This window comes from Procambarus clarkii, chromosome 32, assembly GCF_040958095.1.
Source record: "Procambarus clarkii isolate CNS0578487 chromosome 32, FALCON_Pclarkii_2.0, whole genome shotgun sequence".
In the NCBI taxonomy this organism is placed as follows: Eukaryota; Metazoa; Arthropoda; class Malacostraca; order Decapoda; family Cambaridae; genus Procambarus; species Procambarus clarkii.
The window spans coordinates 21,846,798-21,867,670 of NC_091181.1; the positions used below are offsets into that span (position 1 = coordinate 21,846,798).

At 48.0% G+C, this 20,873-nt stretch overlaps 1 protein-coding gene across 1 annotated transcript; it reads right to left on the reverse strand.

The window, feature by feature from the left end:
• Positions 1-17,874: 17,874 nt before the first annotated feature.
• Positions 17,875-19,134, reverse strand: LOC138370468 (activity-dependent neuroprotector homeobox protein 2-like). Its single transcript, XM_069334837.1, has one exon. The coding sequence runs from the start codon at positions 19,132-19,134 to the stop codon at positions 17,875-17,877; it is 1,260 nt and encodes a 419-aa protein (XP_069190938.1).
• Between the last annotated feature and the right edge of the window lie 1,739 nt (positions 19,135-20,873).

Genomic DNA, 20,873 nt, shown 5'->3' on the forward strand with positions numbered 1-20,873 from the left:
TGTTGCTTGGTCATAGAATTCTATTAAACCCTCTGAGACACGACTTGCCATCCCTGAACCTATGCTGGTGACGTGTTACAAAGTCCCTTCTTTCCAGATGTGCTACCATTCTTTTTTTTTCTTGGTTTTCTCCATCACCTTGCATGGTATACAAGTTATGGACACCGGCCTGTAGTTTAGGGCCTCATGCCTATCCCCCTTAATGTAGATTTGGACTATGTTAGCTGTCTTCCAACTCTCTATTAGGTCTACCATTTCCAGTGACTTGTTATAGACCATAGATAGTGGCACGTAAAATGCTTCTACATCCTCTTTTAGCCTCCAAGGTGAGAGTCCATCAGGTCCAGCAGCCTTAGTCACGTCTAGACCGAGAAGATACTTAATAACCTCATCTCTGGTAAATTCAATATCTTCCGAGTCTGCTTGTCTTATCGCCACCCCTCTTAGTTCAGAGACTTCCCTTGCTCTATTGTGAAGACCACCTGGAATCTCTTGTTTACTTCTTCATACACCTCTTTGTCATTCTCTGTGTACCTGTGTACCCATCCTCTCCCTTTTTCAGTTTCATCACCAGTTCTTGCACTGTTGTTTTCCTCCTGATGTGGCTGGATAGCAGTTTTGGTTGGGTCTTAACTTTATAAACTATGTCGTTTACAAACTGCCTCTCCGCTTCTCTCTTCACTCTGAGGCACTCATTTCTGGCCCTCTGGTGTCGGGTTGTTTCTGTAATTTTTCCATGCCCTTGTGTTTAGCTGCCTTGCTTCCTTACATGCCTGATTAAACCATGGAGTGTGTGTACTCGCCTAGTTGTACGTACCTAGTGGTGTTTGCTGGGGTTGAGCTTTAGCTCTTTGTTCCTGCCTTTCGACTGTCACTCAACTGGTGTTCAGATTCTGGAGACTATTGGGCTCTATCAAACATTCATTTTAAACTGTATCTGGAGTTTTCCTCATCCACATCTCTTCCTAATAAGATGATAACCCGTCTGACACTAAAGAAATTCTTTCTAATAAATCTGTGGCTAATTTGGTTAATAAATTTGAACCTGTATTTCCATGTTTGTATTTCACCCATAATATATAGTTAGTCATTATCAATCCTTTCCATTTCTCTGAGAAATTTGTAGTTGGTAATCCTAATTTAATAATCTGAATAATGATAATGAATAATGATCTTTTTGTCCTTATGTCTTGCAGTGACACGAGGTTTAACACCAGTAGCCTCTCCTCATAGCTCATACGTTTTAGCTCCAAGACTTGTCTGTTTTCAGAGCTTTGAACTTTCTATAACTTTATTTTGTGTATGACGAAACATGAACTCCACTCTGAAGCCGCATACTTCAGGATTGAACTTACTAATGTGGGGTGTGTGTGTGTACACACCTAATTGTGCTTGCAGGGGTTGAGCTCTGGTTCTTTGGTCCCGCCTCTCAATCGACAATCAACAGGTGTACAGGTTCCTGAGCCTATTGGGCTCTATCATATCTACACTTGAAACTGTGTATAGAGTCAGCCTCCACCACATCACTTCGTAATGTATTCCATTTGTCAACCACTCTGACACTAAAAAAGTTCTTTCTAATATCTCTGTGGTTCATTTGGGCACTCAGTTTCCACCTGTGCCCCCTAGTGCGTGTGCCCTTTGTGTTAAATAGCCTGTCTTTATCTACCCTATGAATTCCCTTGAGAATCTTGAATGTGGTGATCATGTCCTCCCTAACTCTTCTTTCTTCCAGCGAAGTGAGGTTTAATTCCCGTAGTCTCTCCTCGTAGCTCATACCTCTCAGCTCCGGTACTAGTCTGGTGGCAAACCATTGAACCTTTTCAAGTTTAGTCTTATCCTTGACTAGATATGGACTCCATGCTGGGGCTGCATACTCCAGGATTGGCCTGACATATGTGGTATACAAAATTCTGAATGATTCCTTACACAAGTTTCTGAATGCCGTTCTTATGTTAGCCAGCCTGGCATATGCCACTGATGTTATCCTCTTAATATGGGCTGCAGGGGACAGGTCTGGCGTATCAACCCCCAAGTCTTTTTCTCTCTCTCTCTGACTCCTGAAGAATTTCATCTCCCAGATGATACCTAGTATCTGGCCTCCTGCTCCCTACACCTATCTTCATCACATTACATTTACTTGGGTTAAACTCTAACAACCATTTGTTCGACCCTTCCTTCAAATTTTCTAGGTCTTCTTGAAGCCTCAAGCAGTCCTCCTCTGTCATAATCCTTCTCATAATTTTGGCATCATCAGCAAACATTGAGAGAAATGAATCTATATCCTCCGGGAGATCATTTACACATCAGAAACAAGATAGGACTGAGTACAGAGCCCTGTGGGACTACATTGGTGACTTCACGCCAATCTGAGGTCTCACCCCTCACTGTAACTCTCTCTGCTTCCTATTGCGTAGGTACACCCTTATCCACTGGAGCACCTTACCAGCTACACCTGTCTGTCTCTCCAGCTTATGTACCAGTTTCTTATGCGGTACTGTGTCAAAGGCTTTCCGACAATCCCAAAAAATGCAGTCCGCCCAGCCTTCTCTTTCTTCCTTAATCTTTGTCACCTGGTCGTAGAATTCTAGTAAGCCAGTCAGGCAAGATTTACCCTCCCTGAACCCATGTTGGAGATTTGTTACGAAGTCCCTTCTCTCCAGATGTGTTACTAGATTTTTTCTCACGATCTTCTCCATCACCTTGCATGGTATAGAAGTCAAGGACACTGGTCTGTAGTTCAGTGCCTTTTGCCTGTCACCCTTTTTGTATATTGGGACCACATTTGCCGTCTTCCATATTTCAGGTAGGTCTCCCGTCTCCAGTGACCTACTATACACTATGCAGAGTGGCAAGCAAAGTTCCTCTGCACACTCTTTCAGTACCCATGGCAAGATTCCGTCTGGACCAACAGCCATTCTAACATCCAGATCCAGCAGGTGTCTCTTGACCTCCTCTCTCGTAATTTCGAACCCTTCCAAGGCCGCCTGGTTTACTTCCCTTTCTCCTAGCACAGTGAGCTCACCTTGTTCTATTATGAAGACCTCCTGGAACCTCTTGTTGAGTTCTTTGTTGAATTCTTCAAACCTTTTCTGAGGCTTTGTTTGCTATATCATTTTCATAATTTTTATCTGCTTCTTTTCTAACCCTAACATACTCATTCCTGGTTCTCTAGTATCTCTCTTTCTGGTGTTCCGTTATTCCGGAAGTTCCTCCACGCCCTTTCGTTCAGTCCCTTTGCTTCCATACATGCCCTATTATACCATGGATTCTTATTTTGCTTCTCGGATTTTTCCCTTTGGGCCGGGATGAGCCTGTTTACTGCCTCCTGACACTTTTGGTTGACATAGTCCATCATATCTTGTACAGACTTAGCTCTGAGGTATGTGTCCCAAGGCATTTCCTTTAGGAAACTTCTCATCTCCTCATAGTTCCCCTTTCGGTACGTCAGCCTTTTGTTTCCTAGTTCTTTTTGAGGGGAGTTCAATACACTCTGATCACTCATTCCCAAGGGTGCTTCCATCTTAACTTCCCTTATATCCCACTCATTTAGGGTAAATATCAGATCGAGCATGGCTGGTTCATCTTCTCCTCTCATTCTTGTTGGTTCCTTGATGTGCTGGCTTAGAAAATGTGTTGTTGCCACATTCAGCAGCTTAGCTCTCCATGTTTCTGGTCCTCCATGTGGATCTCTGTGCTCCTAATCTATATTCCCGTCTCTCATGATTAGTAGTCCAGATCTATTCCTGCTAGCAACAGAAGCTGCTCTCTCTATTATGTTAATGTGGCCATGTTGTTTCTATCATATTCCATTCTGGGTCTTCTGTCATTTGGTGGTGGATTATATATGACTACGACAATAATTTTTTGTCCTCCAATTGTTATGGTACCTATTATGTAGTCACTGAAACCTTCACAGACATGAATCACCATCTAAAAATTCCAGCCTTCTCTTACCAGCAGAGCTTCACCACCACCACCTCTTTCTTCTCTCTTTCCTCATAACATAACAGTCCTGTGGGAACACTGCATTTGTTATGGTTTTCGTTAGCTTTGTTTCTGTGAGTGCTATTATGTCTGGGTTTTCTTCTAGTACCCATTCTCCAAGTTCATTTGCTTTATTTGTAATTCCATCTATGCTAGTGTACATGCCTTGAGGCTCACTTTCTTCTGTCCCATCTCAAATCACCTCCTTGGGGAGTGTTCTGCTGGTGGAGAAAGCTGCTCCATGGGTGTGAAAATTTGTGAGGTGGATAACAGGGTCTCAGAGGATACTGGGGTGAGGGGTGGTGGGTCAAATGAAGGGGGGGGGAACAGGGAGGGTATGGGATGAAGGGAGAGGGAGGACAGGAAGGAAAAGGGGAAGGGGGGACATAGCAGGAGGAGGGGAGGGGTAGCAGGGTGGGAATGGGGTGTGGGGGGGGGGGGAGAGGGAGATTTGGTTGAGCATTTGAGTGGGGGCAGGGAGGGTTTGGGTTAGGGGGGTTTTCTATGCATAGGAGGGTGGTGGGTTGCCCTCCTTTCTGGTGTTACTGGGTAGCTGGTTGTGGGTTCCCCCCTCACCTCTGGGGATGTTGTGTTGGGAGCTGTGATTTCCTGGTTTAACTCGCCCTGCGCTTCTTCCTTGCTTCTGCTGCCATGGCGCTCTCCTCCCTTGTCATGTCCCTCTGGAGGAATACCTTTTTTATTCTACCACATGTTGCAGGTGGCTCTTCCTTGTTAGAATCTTCTCCTTTGTGTTCACGCTTGCAAACACTATCTTTAACACATGGTCTCGGTCTTTGTTGTACCAGCCTAGCTTGAAAACCTTCTCAATGCTATGCTCAGCCCCTTCCATCTCTAGTGCCTTCAGTATTTGAATTGACGGCCGCTTTGTCCTTATCATTCCACTCTGTCATATTGGAGCCTTCCTGCTCTTTAATACCTACAGCTACCACTGCTCTTTTCCTTTCCAGCAGCTGGCTAGTGGAGCGTGCTGCTTCCTGTGAGGTGGCTGCTTTCATGGCTACCTCCATCACTGTGGACATCACTTCAGAGTTATTTTTTTAGAATTCTGCAAATGTTGCTTTTATAGTGGCATTCTCTTCCAATATAATATTTCCACCTTCTCCCTGGATGATTATCTGAGTCTCAGCATCAATACTGTTCTCTTTGAGGGGTCTAATCTCCTCCTTTGCTACTGTCAGCTCTCTTTTTCAGGTTGCTTATTTCATTCTTCATTTCCTGCATCATTCCCTGCATCTCACTCTTGATATCCTCCAAAAACTGGGCGAATATTTCCTTCATTTCGTCACTTTGACATTTCCCTGTTCCCCTGTTACATCTGGCTATCATGCTTGACCCTGTTCCTGTTAGGCTGTGATAGGATTTGTTTGGAGGAGGGCAAGGGGATGAGAGAGAGAGAGAGAAGGAGAGAGAGAAGGAGAGAAGGAGAGAGAGAAGGAGAGAGAGAGAGAGAGAGAGAGAGAGCGGCTGGGAGAGAGGGGTGAGAGTGGGGTGAGAGAGTGGGGCGAGAGAGAGGGGTGAGAGAGAGGGATGAGAGAGTGGGGGTGAGAGAGAGGGGTGGGAGAGAGGGGTGAGAGAGGGAGGGAGTGGAAAGGGGGTGAGAGAGTGGAGTGGAAATAGTGGAATAGGGGTGGAAAGGGTGGGCTGTGCTTAGGAGGAGGAGGGGGGGCAGTTTTGGACAGTGCTAGAGCGTGGAATGCTGGGGGGGGGGAGATAAGGGGTATTGTTGGTCAACAGGGCCTGAAAGGTGAGCTTTCTCTTCCTGAGATTCCTGATTCCTGAGCCTACTGGCCTCTATCATATTTACATTTGAAACTGTGTATGGAGTCAGCCTCCACCACATCACTGCCTAATGCATTCCACCTGTTAACTACTCTGACACTGAAAAAGTTCCTTCTAACGTCCCTGTGGCTCATGTGGGTACTCAGTTTCCACCTGTGTCCCCTTGTTCGCGTACCACCAGTGTTGAATAGTTTATCTTTATTTACTCGGTCGATTCCCCTGAGGATTTTATAGGTTGTGATCATGTCTCCCCTTACTCTTCTGTCTTCCAGTGTCGTAAGGTGCATTTCCCGCAGCCTTTCCTGGTAACTCATGCCTCTTAGTTCTGGGACTAGTCTAGTGACATATCTTTGAACTTTTTCCAGCTTCGTCTTGTGCTTGACAAGGTATGGGCTCAATGCTGGGACCGCATTCTCCAGGATTGGTCCTACATATGTGGTGTACAAGATTCTGAATGTCTCCTTACACAGGTCCCTGAAGGCTGTTCTGATGTTAGCCAGCCTCGCATATGCCACAGACGTTATTCTTTTTATGTGGGCTTCAGGAGACAAGTTTGGTGTGATATGCCCCCTCCCCGCTCAGCTCGTTGTCGCCGTGTGGGGGCTTCGTGGGCGGCTGCTGGAGTGTGATGCTCCTTAGGACAGTCCTCTGTCCTTTTCTAGCCTTGTGCTCCTGCTGCCGTCCTCTCCAATTCTGCTGGGCACCTTTTCCTTTTCCTTCTGTTTCGTTTTTCTCCCCCCTCTTCTCCTATCTGCTTGCCGTTTCCTGCCGACCTTTTGCTCGTTCTGGTTCTTCCATGGACTTCTTCTATTTTGACGCCCGGGTGCTTGAGGAGGCATACTCATGCACCCGTAGAACTGCAGTACCCGACGTCGAGAGCGAGGGGAACCTTTTATTGTCAATCCCCACTTCGTCACTGAACCCGATCTCGACGGACTGTCGGTTTCTTAAGGTGGCGTTTGTGGGGCGTATACTCACGACGCACCCCTAGGAGGCCCCGACAAGATCGGCGATAGCTTCTTGTTGGGTGTCCTGCCTCTAATTGTGGCTCCATGGTGGGTGTGGGGGCACATTCGTGAGTGAATTCTTAATTTCGTCAAGATGATAACCCCTGTTTCGGCTGCTTCTGGCTTACCTTTTCAGGCTCGTGGGGTGGGCGACCAAGCCCCCGAGTCGGTCCGTATTGGAAGACCGGGCTCTGTAGCCTCCGCTGCATTGGGCCCCGACCTTGCTCCTCCTTTGGCCTCTCTGACTCCTTCCCCTGGCTCCCCTCCCTCCTCTGTGGTTGGGTCGAGCCCCAAGCCCCCAGTGGTGACTACCTCGTCCCCTGGCGCGGCTCCTTCTCTAGTTGTAACTACTGCGCCTTTTAACCCCTCTCTCTCTGGGGGTTCTCACCGCCGTCCTCGTCACGGCCGCCCTCGCTCGATTCCTTCCAGTTCTGCTACCTATCAAGCCTTGTTTGGTCCCGCTTCGTGGGCCAAATATTTTGATCTCCTCCCTCTTGATTCTGCGCCTCCTGACGATTTCTCCCTTCATCGACATCTCATTGATTCCGTGGATGCCTCCATTACTTTCAACCCCACTCGTCTCGGTACACGTGTCGTTGCTGCTCCTTCTCAGGATGCTGCTTCCCGCTTGGCTGCCTTATCCTGCCTTGGCGAGACCCCCGTTCGGGTCTCGAAGAACGCTCAATTGAATGCCAGTGTTGGCACTATTTTGCTCCCGCCCCATGTTGCAACCGGTGTTCGGGACCTGCGCGACTGCCACGACGATATTCGCCATATCCTCGCTGCCCAGGGCCATTCTATTCTCCAGGTGGACATGTTTACTCTTCCCCCTGGTGGTAATCGCCGTCAACCCCTCCGGGTTGTGAAGATTACCTTTGATGGTAGGACCCTTCCACCCTCTGTCATTCTTGCTGGTGCCAGGTGCTCTGTCCAGGAGTACATTCCTTCTCCTCGGCTCTGCAACAAGTGCTGGAGGTTTGGGCATGGTGCCCTCCGCTGCTCCGGGACTGTCTCTCTCTGTCCTTTGTGTGGTGGCGAAGGTCACTCTAAGTCGGAGTGCACTTCTCCCCAGGCTCGTTGCCTCAACTGCGGTGAGGCCCATCCTACCTTCTCCCGTGCGTGTGTCCATTACAAGCTTGAGGCAGCCGTCCTCAACCTGAAGCACCGGGAGCGTTTATCTTTTCCTGAGGCGAGGCGCCAGGTTCGCCGGCTCCCGCCTTATGCTAATATCTCTTATGCTCGCGTGTTGCGCTCTTCCTCTCCTCGTCCTTCCCGCCTTCCTCAGACTCACAACCGTTTCCGGGCCTTGGACCCTGATGCGCCCACTGCCCCCTCCTCTGTTCCTTTGGGTTCTCTCCCGAAGGATCCTCCTCCTGGTCCTCTGTCTGGGGTTCCCCTTCCTTCTACCCGGTCTGTCGTGTCTTCTGTGTCTTCTTCCTCGTCCCCCTCCGATCCTCCTTCCCATCCTCTTCCTCCATCTATTGGCTCTCCCCACCGCCTGTCGGTGCGGGCGGATGTCCATCGCTCTCCTAACGGCCGTCGTGTGTGCTCTCGTTCGGCTTCTCCTGTTGAGACACTGGAATCCGTTGCCCGGTACGTAGTTGCTGGGACACCGGTCTCTTTAAGTCAGAAGCGTAAGCCTGGCTCCTCTCCTTCCTCTTCCCCGGCGGGTAAGAAGGCTTCGCTTTCTTCCTCAGCTCCTCCTTCTGGCTCTGTTGCTCCTTCCCCTCCCGTTTCAGTGCTTGCGCCCCCTGTTCCTGCTATGGAGGTTTCTTTGGCCCCTGCTTCCCTTTCGGTTGCTGCTCTTGCTGGGGTGCGCTCCCCTCTTTCTACTCCCCCTCCTCCTGCTGCTGTCCTTGACGGCTCCACTCCGTTGTCTCCTCCTCTTCCTCCTCCTCCTCCAGACCCTGCCCGCCCACCTCTGCTCTGTTCTCCCGTTTCCTTCCCTCCGTCTTTGCTCAGTTTACCCATGCCCCCTAACCCTGACTTTGCTGACCCTGATCCCGACCCTGATATTCTTTAACGTGCTCTGTTGGTCTTTCGCCTTTGTTTCTTCCTTGTTCTCTGTTTTTGTCCTTTCTCTTCTCGTCGTTGTCCATTCTTCAATGGAACGTTCGAGGTTATTACGCCAATTTCCTCGAACTCCAACTTCTGATTTCGCGGTTTTCGCCCCTTTGTGTCTGTCTCCAGGAGCCAATGCTTGGTGCTCGTCCTGGTCGTTTTCGTGGCTATTCCTTTCTCTCCCCCCCCCCCCCCAGCCATTGCTGGGGCTTCTAATTCTTCTGATCTTTTGATTCGGGCTGATGTTCCCTTTGTTCCTTTACTTTTTCCTTCGCCTCTCCATTGTTCTGCTGCTCGTATCTTTGTGGGGAAATGGTACACAGTTTGTTCCATTTATCTCCCCCCGAGTGTCCCGCTCTCTCTTCCTGATTTGAAACACCTCCTGGACTCCTTGCCGGAGCCTGTGCTCCTGCTGGGTGACTTCAATTGTTGTCATTCTCTTTGGGGTGACGTTCTGACGAATACCCGGGGTCGCCTCCTTGAGCCGTTTCTCCTCTCTTCTTCCCTGTCTCTTCTGAATTCTGGTGAGCCCACTCATTTGGACTCTCGGACTCGCACCCTTTCTTGTCTTGATCTTTCTCTCTGCTCTTCTTCTCTTTACTTAGATTTCACGTGGCAGGTTCTTGATGACCTCCATGGAAGTGATCATTTCCCCATCCTTGTTTCCTTTTTCTCTTTTCGCCCTTCCCTTTCTTTCCCTAGGTGGCAGTTTGCTAAGGCAGACTGGACCCTATTTACCCTCAGTGCTGCTCTCCCTGACCTCTCCCTTCTGCCTCTCTCTCGCGCTCTCCTCCTTTTTCATGACACTGTCTTCAACGCTGCCCTCCGCTCTATTCCTCGCTCTTCCTCTCGGGGTCCACGGAAGTGCGTTCCCTGGTGGAATGCGGACTGTGCTCGGGCTGTCCGCTGTAAGCGTGCAGCCTGGAAGAGGCACCGCCGTAGGCAGACGACCGATTCTTTTCTTTTCTTTCGGAAAGCGAGTGCGGTGGCCCGTAGGGCCATCCGTACGGCTAAACGTGAATGTTGGGCATCTTATGTCTCAACAATTACGTCCGAGACCCCTCTGGCCCAGATCTGGAAGCGTATCCGCAAGATAGCGGGTAAGTTCGTTCCCGATGTTTCACCGGTCCTTCACCTCCATGATACTCTTGTGGCGGACCCGTTGCAGGTCGCTTCCGAACTGGGTTCCCATTTTTCTTCTATTAGCTCTGGTCTTCATCTTCCCCAATCTTTCCTTCTTCGTAAACCTGTCCTTGAGTCTCGTCCTTTAGATTTCTGCACTCATCTTCAGCTTCCCTATAATGATCCCTTCTCTCTCTCTGAACTTCGTTCTGCCCTGGCCCTCTGCGGTTCTACGGCGGCGGGCTCCGATGGTATTCATTATGAGATGCTTCGCCATCTCCCTCCGAGCACGTCTCAGTATTTACTGAGTCTGTATAATCGGATCTGGGAGTCGTCGTCAGTCCCTGAGGACTGGCTCGATGCCGTTGTCCTCCCTGTTCGCAAACCGGGGTCTCTGGGTACTTCCCCTAAGGACTTTCGCCCTATTGCTCTCACAAGTTGTGTCTGCAAACTCTTTGAACGTATGGTTAACGTTCGTCTGATGTGGTTCCTGGAACACCGTCACCTCCTCTCCCCTTCTCAATTTGGTTTCCGCAAGTGCCGCAGCACGACAGATGTCCTGGTGAACTTGGAGGTCTATATTCGTACTGCTTTTGCTGCGAAGACCTCCGTTGTTGCCGTCCTTTTTGACCTAGAAAAGGCTTACGACACCACTTGGCGTTATCATATCCTATCTCAACTTCATTCTTTTGGCCTTCGTGGTCATCTCCCTCTCTTTCTCCGCAGCTTCCTCTCTCGTCGTTCCTTTCGGGTGCGCCTTGGTACCGCTCTCTCACCCTCTTTTCAGCAATACGAAGGTGTGCCCCAGGGTAGTGTTCTGAGCACTACTCTTTTTCTGGTTGCCCTCAATGGTCTTCTTTCCTCTCTTCCTTCTGGTGTCTTCTCCGCTCTCTATGTCGATGATCTTACCCTTTGTTGTCAGGGTGATGATTCGCCTCTCCTTCAACGCCGGCTTCAACTTGCAATTGATGCCGTGTCGTCTTGGGCCACAGGTCATGGCTTCAAGTTCTTTACTTCTAAGACTTGTGCCATGACTTTTACGCGGAAACGGGTTGTTCTTCGTCCCTCTTTGTCACTTTATGGTCATCCCCTTGAATACAAAGATTCCGCGAAGCTTTTGGGGTTATTCCTTGACACTCGTTTGTCTTGGTCTCCCCATATCTCTTACCTCCGTGTTGAGTGCTCTAAGGCCCTTACCCTCCTTCGGGTCTTGTCCCATACTTCTTGGGGGCAGATAGGCGCACTCTCCTTGCTTTACATTCCTCTCTCGTCCTGTCTAAGCTCGATTATGGTTGCCCTGCTTACTCGTCTGCTTCTCCTTCTACTCTTCGCCGTCTTGATGCTTTGCACCATACTGGGTTGCGCCTCAGTTCTGGTGCCTTTCGTTCGACTCCCATCCTTAGCTTGTATGTTGACACTGGCTTCCTGTCTCTCCAGGACCGCCGTGATCGCTACTGTCTTCGCTATCTTGTGCGGTCCTTGCAACATCCTTCCTCTCGCCTCTGTCGTGCTTTAACTTTTGCCCCTCCTGCGGTTCCTGTTCCTCTTCACCACCTCCCTCTTTCTGTCCGGTTATCTCGCCTACAGGATTCTCTCTCCGTTCGTATTTCTGATGTTTCTCCTCGTGTTGTTCCTTCTTTGCCCCCGTGGAGGGTCCCTCTTCCGCGGTTTTGTACTTCCTGGACCCGTATCACTAAAGCTTTTACCCCTCCTACGGTTCTAAAACGCCTTTTCCTCGAGCACTTTTCTTCTCACTCCCGCTCCGTTTCTGTCTTCACCGATGGGTCTAAGTCAGCGGACGGTGTTGGCTACTCTGTTGTTTTTCCTGATCGCACTTATATGTGTCGCTTGCCTCCGGAGACTAGCGTCTTTACAGCAGAACTTTATGCTATTCTCTATGCTCTTCGTCTCCTGCTTTCTCGTTGTCAGTCTTCCTTTGTGGTTGTTGTTGACTCTCGTAGTGCCCTCATGGCTCTCGGGTCCTTTAATCCGGTTCATCCAGTAGTTGTCGAGATCCAGCATTGGCTGTTTCTCGTTCACAGTAAATTTAAGTCGGTTGAGTTTTGTTGGGTTCCCAGCCATATTGGTGTGTCTTTAAATGAGCGTGCGGATGCTGCCGCTAAGGAAGCTGTCCGCTCTTGTCCCATCTCTCGTAAAGGCATTCCGTATTCCGACTTTTACCCAGTTATCCATTCCTCAGTTCTTACCCGTTGGCAGGCTTCTTGGTTGTCTGTTACTGGTAACAAGCTACGTACTCTTAAATGTTGTGTTTCCTCGTGGCCGTCCTCCTTCCACCGTAACCGGCGGTGGGAAACAGCTCTGGCGAGGTTGCGTATTGGCCATACTCGCTTAACCCATGGTCACTTGATGGAGCGCCGCCCTGCTCCTTATTGTCCTAGTTGCATTGTCCCTCTTACGGTCGTGCATGTCCTTCTTGAATGTCCTGACTTCCAGGACGAGCGTGTGTCTTGCTTTCCGACCGCCCCTCGCGGTCACCTGTCCCTCGATAGAATTCTTGGTGACTCGGATACTTTTGATATCGTTCGCCTTATGCGTTTTTGTTCTCGTATTGGCATCCTTGGTGATATTTAGCGCCCTCTGATTATTTTGCGTATTTGATGGTGCTACATAGCCTTCCCGGTTTGGTGCCTTCTTTTGATAATTACTTACTTACTTGGTGTGATATGAACTCCTAGATCTTTCTCTCTGTCCGTTTCATTAAGTACTTCATCTCCTATTCTGTATCCTGTGTCTGGCCTCCTGTTTTCACTGCCTAGTTTCATTACTTTGCATTTACTCGGGTTGAACTTCAACAGCCATTTGTTGGACCATTCACTCAGTCTGTCTCGGTCATCTGGTAGCCTCCTACTATCATCCTCTGTTTCAATCCTCCTCATAATTTTTGCATCGTCAGCAAACATTGAGAGAAACGACTCTATACCCTCTGGGAGATCATTTACATATATAAGAAACAGAATAGGTCCAAGGACTGACCCCTGCGGGACTCCACTTGTAATGTCTCGCCAATCTGAGACCTCACCCCTCACACTGACTCGTTGTCTCCTGTTGCTTAGGTACTCCTTTATCCAATAGAGTACCTTCCCTTTCACTCCAGCCTGCATCTCCAGCTTTTTCACTAGCCTCTTGTGTGGTACTGTATCAAAGGCTTTCTGGCAATCCATAAATTTGCAGACTGCCCACCCTTCTCTTTCTTGCCTGATTTTTGTTGCCTGGTCGTAGAATTCAAGTAACCCTGTGAGGCAGGACCTGCCATCCCTGAACCCATGTTGATGTTGTGTTACAAAGTTCTTTCGCTCCAGATGTTCCACTAGCTTTCTTCGCACAATCTTCTCCATCAGCTTTCATGGTATGCAGGTTAGAGGCACTGGCCTGTAGTTCAGTGCCTCCTGTCTATCCCCTTTGTTGTATATCGGGACTACGTTAGCTGCTTTCCAAATTCCTGGCAGTTCCCCTGTTGCCAGTGATTTGTTATACACTATGGAGAGTGGCAGGCACAGTTCTTCTGCTCCTTCCTTTAGTATCCAAGGGGAAATTCCATCTGGGCCTATAGCTTTTGTCACATCCAACTCTAGTAAACACTTCCTTACTTCCTCGCTGGTAATCTCAAACTCTTCCAGTGGTTCCTGGTTAACTATTCCCTCTCTTATCTCTGAAATTTCTCCTTGCTCTAAGGTGAAGACCTCCTGGAATTTCTTATTCAGTTCCTCACACACTTCCTTGTCGTTTGTAGTGAATCCTTCTGCCCCTATCCTTAATTTCATAACTTGTTCCTTTACAGTTGTTTTTCTCCTGTTGTGGCTATGCAGCAATTTAGAATTTGTCTTTGCCTTGCTTGCGATGTCATTTTCGTATTGTTTTTCTGCCTCTCTTCTCATCCTGACATATTCATTCCAGGCACTCTAGTATCTTTCTCTGCTCTCTAGAGTCCTGTAATTCCTATAGTTTCTCCATGATATTTTACTTCGCTGCTTAGCTAGCCTACATCCCTGATTGAACCATGGGTTTCTCATTTTTATTTTACTGTTTTCCTTTTGGACTGGGACAAACATGTTTGCTGCTTCCTTGCACTTCTGGGTGATGTAGTCCGTCATATCTTGGGCCGTCTTTTCCCTGAGCTCTGTTTCCCATGCTATATCTGCTAGGAATTTTTTAATCACCTCATAGTTTCCCTTTTGGTATGCCAACCTTTTGTTTTCAGTATGCCTCCTCGAGTTCAATAACCTTTTCTTCAATCAGATACTCAAACACCAGTACACTGTGGTCGCTCATTCCTACTGGGGCCTCAAAAGATATTTCTCTTATGTCAGAGTTGTTCAGAGTGAAGACTAGGTCGAGTCTCGCTGGTTCGTCATTTCCTCTCATCCTTGTGGGTTCTCTGACATGCTGGGTTAAAGAGTTTCTAGTCACCACCTCCAATAGTTTGGCTCTCCACATATCCTCGCCTTCATTCGGTTCCTTGCTCTCCCAGTCAATCCTTCCGTGATTGAAGTCCCTCATGATGAGCAGGTGGGATCTAATTCTACAGGCAGCAGAGGCTGCCGTCTCAATTATAGTGTTAACTGCCATGTTGTTGTTTTCATACTCTTGACTGGGTCTTCTGTAATTTGGTGGAGGGTTATATATTGCTGCTGCTATTAAGAAGGGGGGCTTAGGGGGGCAAAAAAGGGGTGAGGGTTTCGGGGGCGTGGGGGAAAGGGAAGGCTGAGGTGGGTGAAGAAGAGGGGAGGGATTAGGGGAGTGGTGGAGAGGGGAAGGCTTAGGTGGGGTGGGGGCCTTAGGGGGGTGGGGGAGAACGGAGGGCTTGGGGGTGGGAGAGATGGGAGGGCATGTGGGAGAAGGGAGGGCTTGGGGGATGGGGGAGAAGGGAGGTCCTGGGGGAGAGAGGTGAGTGGGAGGAGGGGGGTGAGAGGGAGGAGGGTGGGTGGGTGGAGGAAGGGTGCCCTTGGTGGGTACTTAGTGGGGGGCTGACAGGGGATGGGGCAGGTAGGGTGTCTGTTGGGTAGAATGTGGGGATGGTGCTCCACTCCCGGTGGCTGTTGCTCTGTTTGAGGAGGGTTCCCCACTCCCCTCTGGGATTGTAGGGTTCGGGGTTGGGGTTCTCTGATTCCTTTCTCTCTCCCTGCGCTCTTTCCTCACGTCTGCTGCCTTCCTTCTCTCTTCCCTTGTCATATCATTCTGCAGGAATACTTTTTTGAACTTTTGTACGTTTGCTAGACCGCTCTTCCTTGTTAACAGTTTCTCTTTCGTGTTCTCGCTTATGAATACCACCTTTATCGTTTGGTCTCTGTCTTCGTTGTACTGTGTGTGAGTGTGTGTGTGTGTGTGTGTGTATGTGTGTGTGTGTGTGTGTGTGTGTGTGTGTGTATTCACCTAGTTGTGCTTGCGGGGGTTGAGCTCTGCTCTTTCGGCCCGCCTCTCAACTGTCAGTCAACGATCAATTTAATTATTTTCCCACAAACACACACACACACACACACAGGAAACAGCCCATAAAATCTGTCTAACTCCCAGGCACCTATTTATTGCTGGGTAAAGGGTGCATCAGAGTGAAAGAAACTCTGCCCATTTATCTCCGCCATCGCCGGGGATAGAACCTCGGTCCCCAAGATTACGAGCCCTGAGTGATGTCCACTCAGCCAACCCTGTGTGTGTGTACTCACCTAATTGTGCTCACCTAATTGTGCTTGCGGGGGTTGAGCTCTGGCTCTTTGGTCCCGCCTCTCAACTGTGTGTGTGTGGGAGGGGGGGTGTATGATACCGCGCGTGGAATTCTGAGGTCACGCCTGTACATCACTGCGTTGAAATGTATGCAAAATGCAGGAATTTGCTGATCTTTCATAAGGAATATTGAAGAAATGTCTGAGAATTTCACTCAAAATGATACACAGCCATAAATGTATTCAAAGTATCCCAAGTGTGTGTGCTGTAGACAACACCTCACTATGTCTATAACCTCGTCACAGTCGCTTACATCATGTGTGTTCAGTGTTGATAATTAGATGAAATGAATATATACACAGTTCACAAAAATGTAAATTATTTAGCTAAAAAATATGTTATGTAAATTATATAATTATTTTATCGTAGGTTTTCTGCGAATTACCAAAATGATTTGTGAGTTTATTTAGGTGTGGAAGGGGGGGGGGGGTCTAAAAAGAATGTAACTATATGAAAAGAATTACATGTTTTTTGCTTATTCATAATATAAAATAGTTTATTTATTTAAATATTTACTCCAAAAAGAGTATTTTCCATCAATATTAAAATCAATTATAGCATAAAAACATACTTTTATTGGTTTGTTTTTTAAAATTTGCCAACATATCAACACTCGACCATGAGGACATCATAAAACATTAATAGCATAGGACTGTAACGTAACTGTACTTTACGGCTCGTTGCACTAACAGAGACAAGAAATTAACGGTCTAGGGACATCATAAGACTGTATCTAACCGCGGGCAACCAGTGTAAACCCGTAGTTACGTACATACAATATAATTAGAATCAAAATCACCAGGGAAAAAAATATTACACCTGTTTATAAAATGATTTATATTAAATAAAAATGTATAATAATCCAGGTAATTATTCCTTCAAGTATAATAGTAAATCAGATGGCTTACATTCTATAATCAAATAATATAATTTCTCACCAGACTAATTGTACTACTAAAACAACACAGAAATAAAAGACACTTATCAGGACCAGTTGACCCTAGGCTCGTCTCCCAGTTACTGAGCTACGTGACCAGTTGACCCTAGGCTCGTCCCCCAGTTACTGAGCTACGTGACCAGTTGACCCTAGGCTCGTCCCCCAGTTACTGAGCTACGTGACCAGTTGACCCTAGGCTCGTCCCCCAGTTACTGAGCTACGTGACCAGTTGACCCTAGGCTCGTCCCCCAGTTACTGAGCTACGTGACCAGTTGACCCTAGGCTCGTCCCCCAGTTACTGAGCTACGTGACCAGTTGACCCTAGGCTCGTCCCCCAGTTACTGAGCTACGTGACCAGTTGACCCTAGGCTCGTCCCCCAGTTACTGAGCTACGTGACCAGTTGACCCTAGGCTCGTCCCCCAGTTACTGAGCTCCGTGGCGTCAGGACACCCCCTACTCTCCTTCCCTCCGCCTCATCCAGGATGACGGATGGTAAATAAGGACTTTTTAATATTTACAATTAATTGAACAACCACTTGTTCTCAAAATACATAAGAATGCAAATAAAATATAATAGTTACTTTCAAAATATATTAACACATGGAAGGCAGGTGTGTGTCCCACTAACATATTAACACATGGAAGGCAGGTGTGTGTCCCACTAACATATTAACACATGGAAGGCAGGTGTGTGTCCCACTAACATATTAACACATGGAAGGCAGGTGTGTGTCCCACTAACATATTAACACATGGAAGGCAGGTGTGTGTCCCACTAACATATTAACACATAGAAGGCAGGTGTGTGTCCCACTAACATATTAACACATGGAAGACAGGTGTGTGTCCCACTAACATATTAACACATAGAAGGCAGGTGTGACCGATGTTCTTTAATAAAGTTTAATATCTGTTGAATTTCAATTATTATTTTCTCGTTTTCGTCTGTTGTTGTCGTTTCTTTGTCACAATTCCTACTGCTCTTAGATTCAATCATTGTGCATTTCTGTTTCTCTACTGCATTCTCGACTTGTCTATCCTCTCATTTTGTCATTCCCTCATTCTCATTGTTTTTCGCCATCAGCTCCTTCCTAATTCTCTATATGATAATAATTCTGATATGCATTCACTGTCATTTATTGTCTTTCTCTCAAACTCATTCACGCTTTAACTTTATTTGACGATTTCATTCACTGTTTTTAACTCTCTCTAATTCACTCTCACATTCCGTCGCCAATATTGTTTGTGTCTCGCATTTGCTTTCTGACATTCACTGGCGGTCCTCCCGGCATGATACAGTCATTCACTGGTGGTCCTCCCGGCATGATACAGTCATTCACTGGCGGTCCTCCCGGCATGATACAGTCATTCACTGGCGGTCCTCCCGGCATGATACAGTCATTCACTGGTGGTCCTCCCGGCATGATACAGTCATTCACTGGTGGTCCTCCCGGCATGATACAGTCATTCACTGGTGGTCCTCCCGGCATGATACAGTCATTCACTGGCGGTCCTCCCGGCATGATACAGTCATTCACTGGCGGTCCTCCCGGCATGATACAGTCATTCACTGGTGGTCCTCCCGGCATGATACAGTCATTCACTGGTGGTCCTCCCGGCATGATACAGTCATTCACTGGTGGTCCTCCCGGCATGATACAGTCATTCACTGGCGGTCCTCCAGGCATGATACAGTCATTCACTGGTGGTGCTCCCGGCATGATACAGTCATTCACTGGTGGTCCTCCCGGCATGATACAGTCATTCACTGGTGGTCCTCCCGGCATGATACAGTCATTCACTGGTGGTCCTCCCGGCATGATACAGTCATTCACTGGTGGTCCTCCCGGCATGATACAGTCATTCACTGGTGGTCCTCCAGGCATGATACAGTCATTCACTGGTGGTGCTCCCGGCATGATACAGTCATTCACTGGTGGTCCTCCCGGCATGATACAGTCATTCACTGGTGGTGCTCCCGGCATGATACAGTCATTCACTGGTGGTGCTCCCGGCATGATACAGTCATTCACTGGCGGTCCTCCCGGCATGATACAGCCATTCACTGGCGGTCCTCCCGGCATGATACAGTCATTCACTGGTGGTCCTCCCGGCATGATACAGTCATTCACTGGTGGTCCTCCCGGCATGATACAGTCATTCACTGGTGGTCCTCCCGGCATGATACAGTCATTCACTGGTGGTCCTCCCGGCATGATACAGTCATTCACTGGTGGTGCTCCCGGCATGATACAGTCATTCACTGGTGGTCCTCCCGGCATGATATAGTCATTCACTGGTGGTCCTCCCGGCATGATACAGTCATTCACTGGCGATCCTCCTGGCATGATACAGTCATTTACTGGTGGTCCTCTCAGCATGATATAGTCATTCACTGGCGGTCCTCCCGGCATGATAAAATCATTCACTGGTGGTCCTCCCAGCATGATATAGTCATTCACTGGCGGTCCTCCCGGCATGATACAGTCATTCACTGGTGGTCCTCCAGGCATGATAGTCATTCACTGGTGGTCCTCCAGGCATGATACAGTCATTCACTGGTATTCCTCCAGGCATGATACAGTCATTCACTGGTGGTCCTCCAGGCATGATACAGTCATTCACTGGTGGTCCTCCAGGCATGATACAGTCATTCACTGGTGGTCCTCCAGGCATGATACAGTCGTTCACTGGTGGTCCTCCAGGCATGATACAGTCATTCACTGGTGGTCCTCCAGGCATGATACAGTCATTCACTGGTGGTCCTCCAGGCATGATACAGTCATTCACTGGTGGTCCTCCAGGCATGATACAGTCATTCACTGGTGGTCCTTCAGGCATGATACAGTCTTCACACATTCCTCAACCTGTGGATTAAAATGATTTACGTGAAGAGCATTTGTTTCCACACAAAGAATTTTCCGTATTTTTGCTAACAACGAAAATGTATGTATTTTGTTATGTATTGTTATGATCCCAGGCAGCCGAAAAACGAGTCTCCCCTTTGAGAATTATTCTATCAAGCCTGACCAGAGTAAGAGGTCGGAAATACACACATGTAGATTCATATGTAAAAATAATTGGGTAAATTTTACACGGAGTTTAAGATTATAGGCAGTGAATAAGAAAATAGATAAATGACTGGTTAGGAGATGTAGATAATTTGCTGGAAGCGTGACGCTAGTTTCTGGAGGGCTTTGAGCTGACTTGAGCGCCAAACATCGCAGGGAAAAGCCGTGCTCCGTTTGAGCTCCCGTCTGAAAGGAACCCGTTGTGATATATCTCCAAGAGAAGAGAAGTGTGCAGACGTGCCAGCTGTAGAATCGAGCTGGGAACGCGGTGGTCTCAAGTCCTGGATGGCGAGGAGAGTTTATTAAGCCGCCCAGAGACAATATCATGGGCTGTGGGAGCGCCCTGACCAGACGCAGTCAGAGGGATAGCGCCCTCGACCAGACAATCTGCGGTTTGTCTTAGGGGAAGAAGTTGCTGAGAACTTCGAAGCCAGCACAGAGGGAGTAGTTGATGAGACTCCAAGGTAGTGGAGGAGAGGACCTCGAGCTGTGAGGAGAAGCAGTGAAGAGGAGTGTCACGTGCTTCTGTAGAGGTGGTGAAGAAGCACCATAGTTGCTCGAGGAAACTTCATGATGTAGCAGCCAGGAGAGCTGTGGAGGACCCTAGCAGAAGTGGTGAAGCACCGTAGTCGCTCAAAGAAGACCTCATGGTGTAGCAGCCAAGAAGTGCTGCAGAGGATCCTGGTAGTTAAGCCCGGAAGAACCTGAGGATATCAGGGTAGTGAACTTCCAGATGTGGAAGGGGAGTTCTAAATGATTACTTGTAGGGAGGTGATAGAGTGTTTGTCATTAGCGTGCAAGACGCAGTGAGAGGTGAGTGATTGTTTGCCATTTTTGTACCAAGGAGTGTTTATACTGAAGCATAGAGTTACAGTCGTAGGCTGGATTACCTACAGATGTATGTGTTCTAGGACTGATAGAGTGATCTATGAATCATTGTTGTATATCAAGGAACATTTATACTGATATATATGTTATTGCATTCATACGTTGATTTTCCTTGTACATGTTTATAGATATATATTCTCTTGCTGATAGTGCAACATTGTATTATAAGACTTGACCTACTTGAGGAGGTTGGTAATATTAGGTGGTGAATAAAGAGATGGAATACCACTTGATACGCAGGTGATAGAGTTCTGATGATG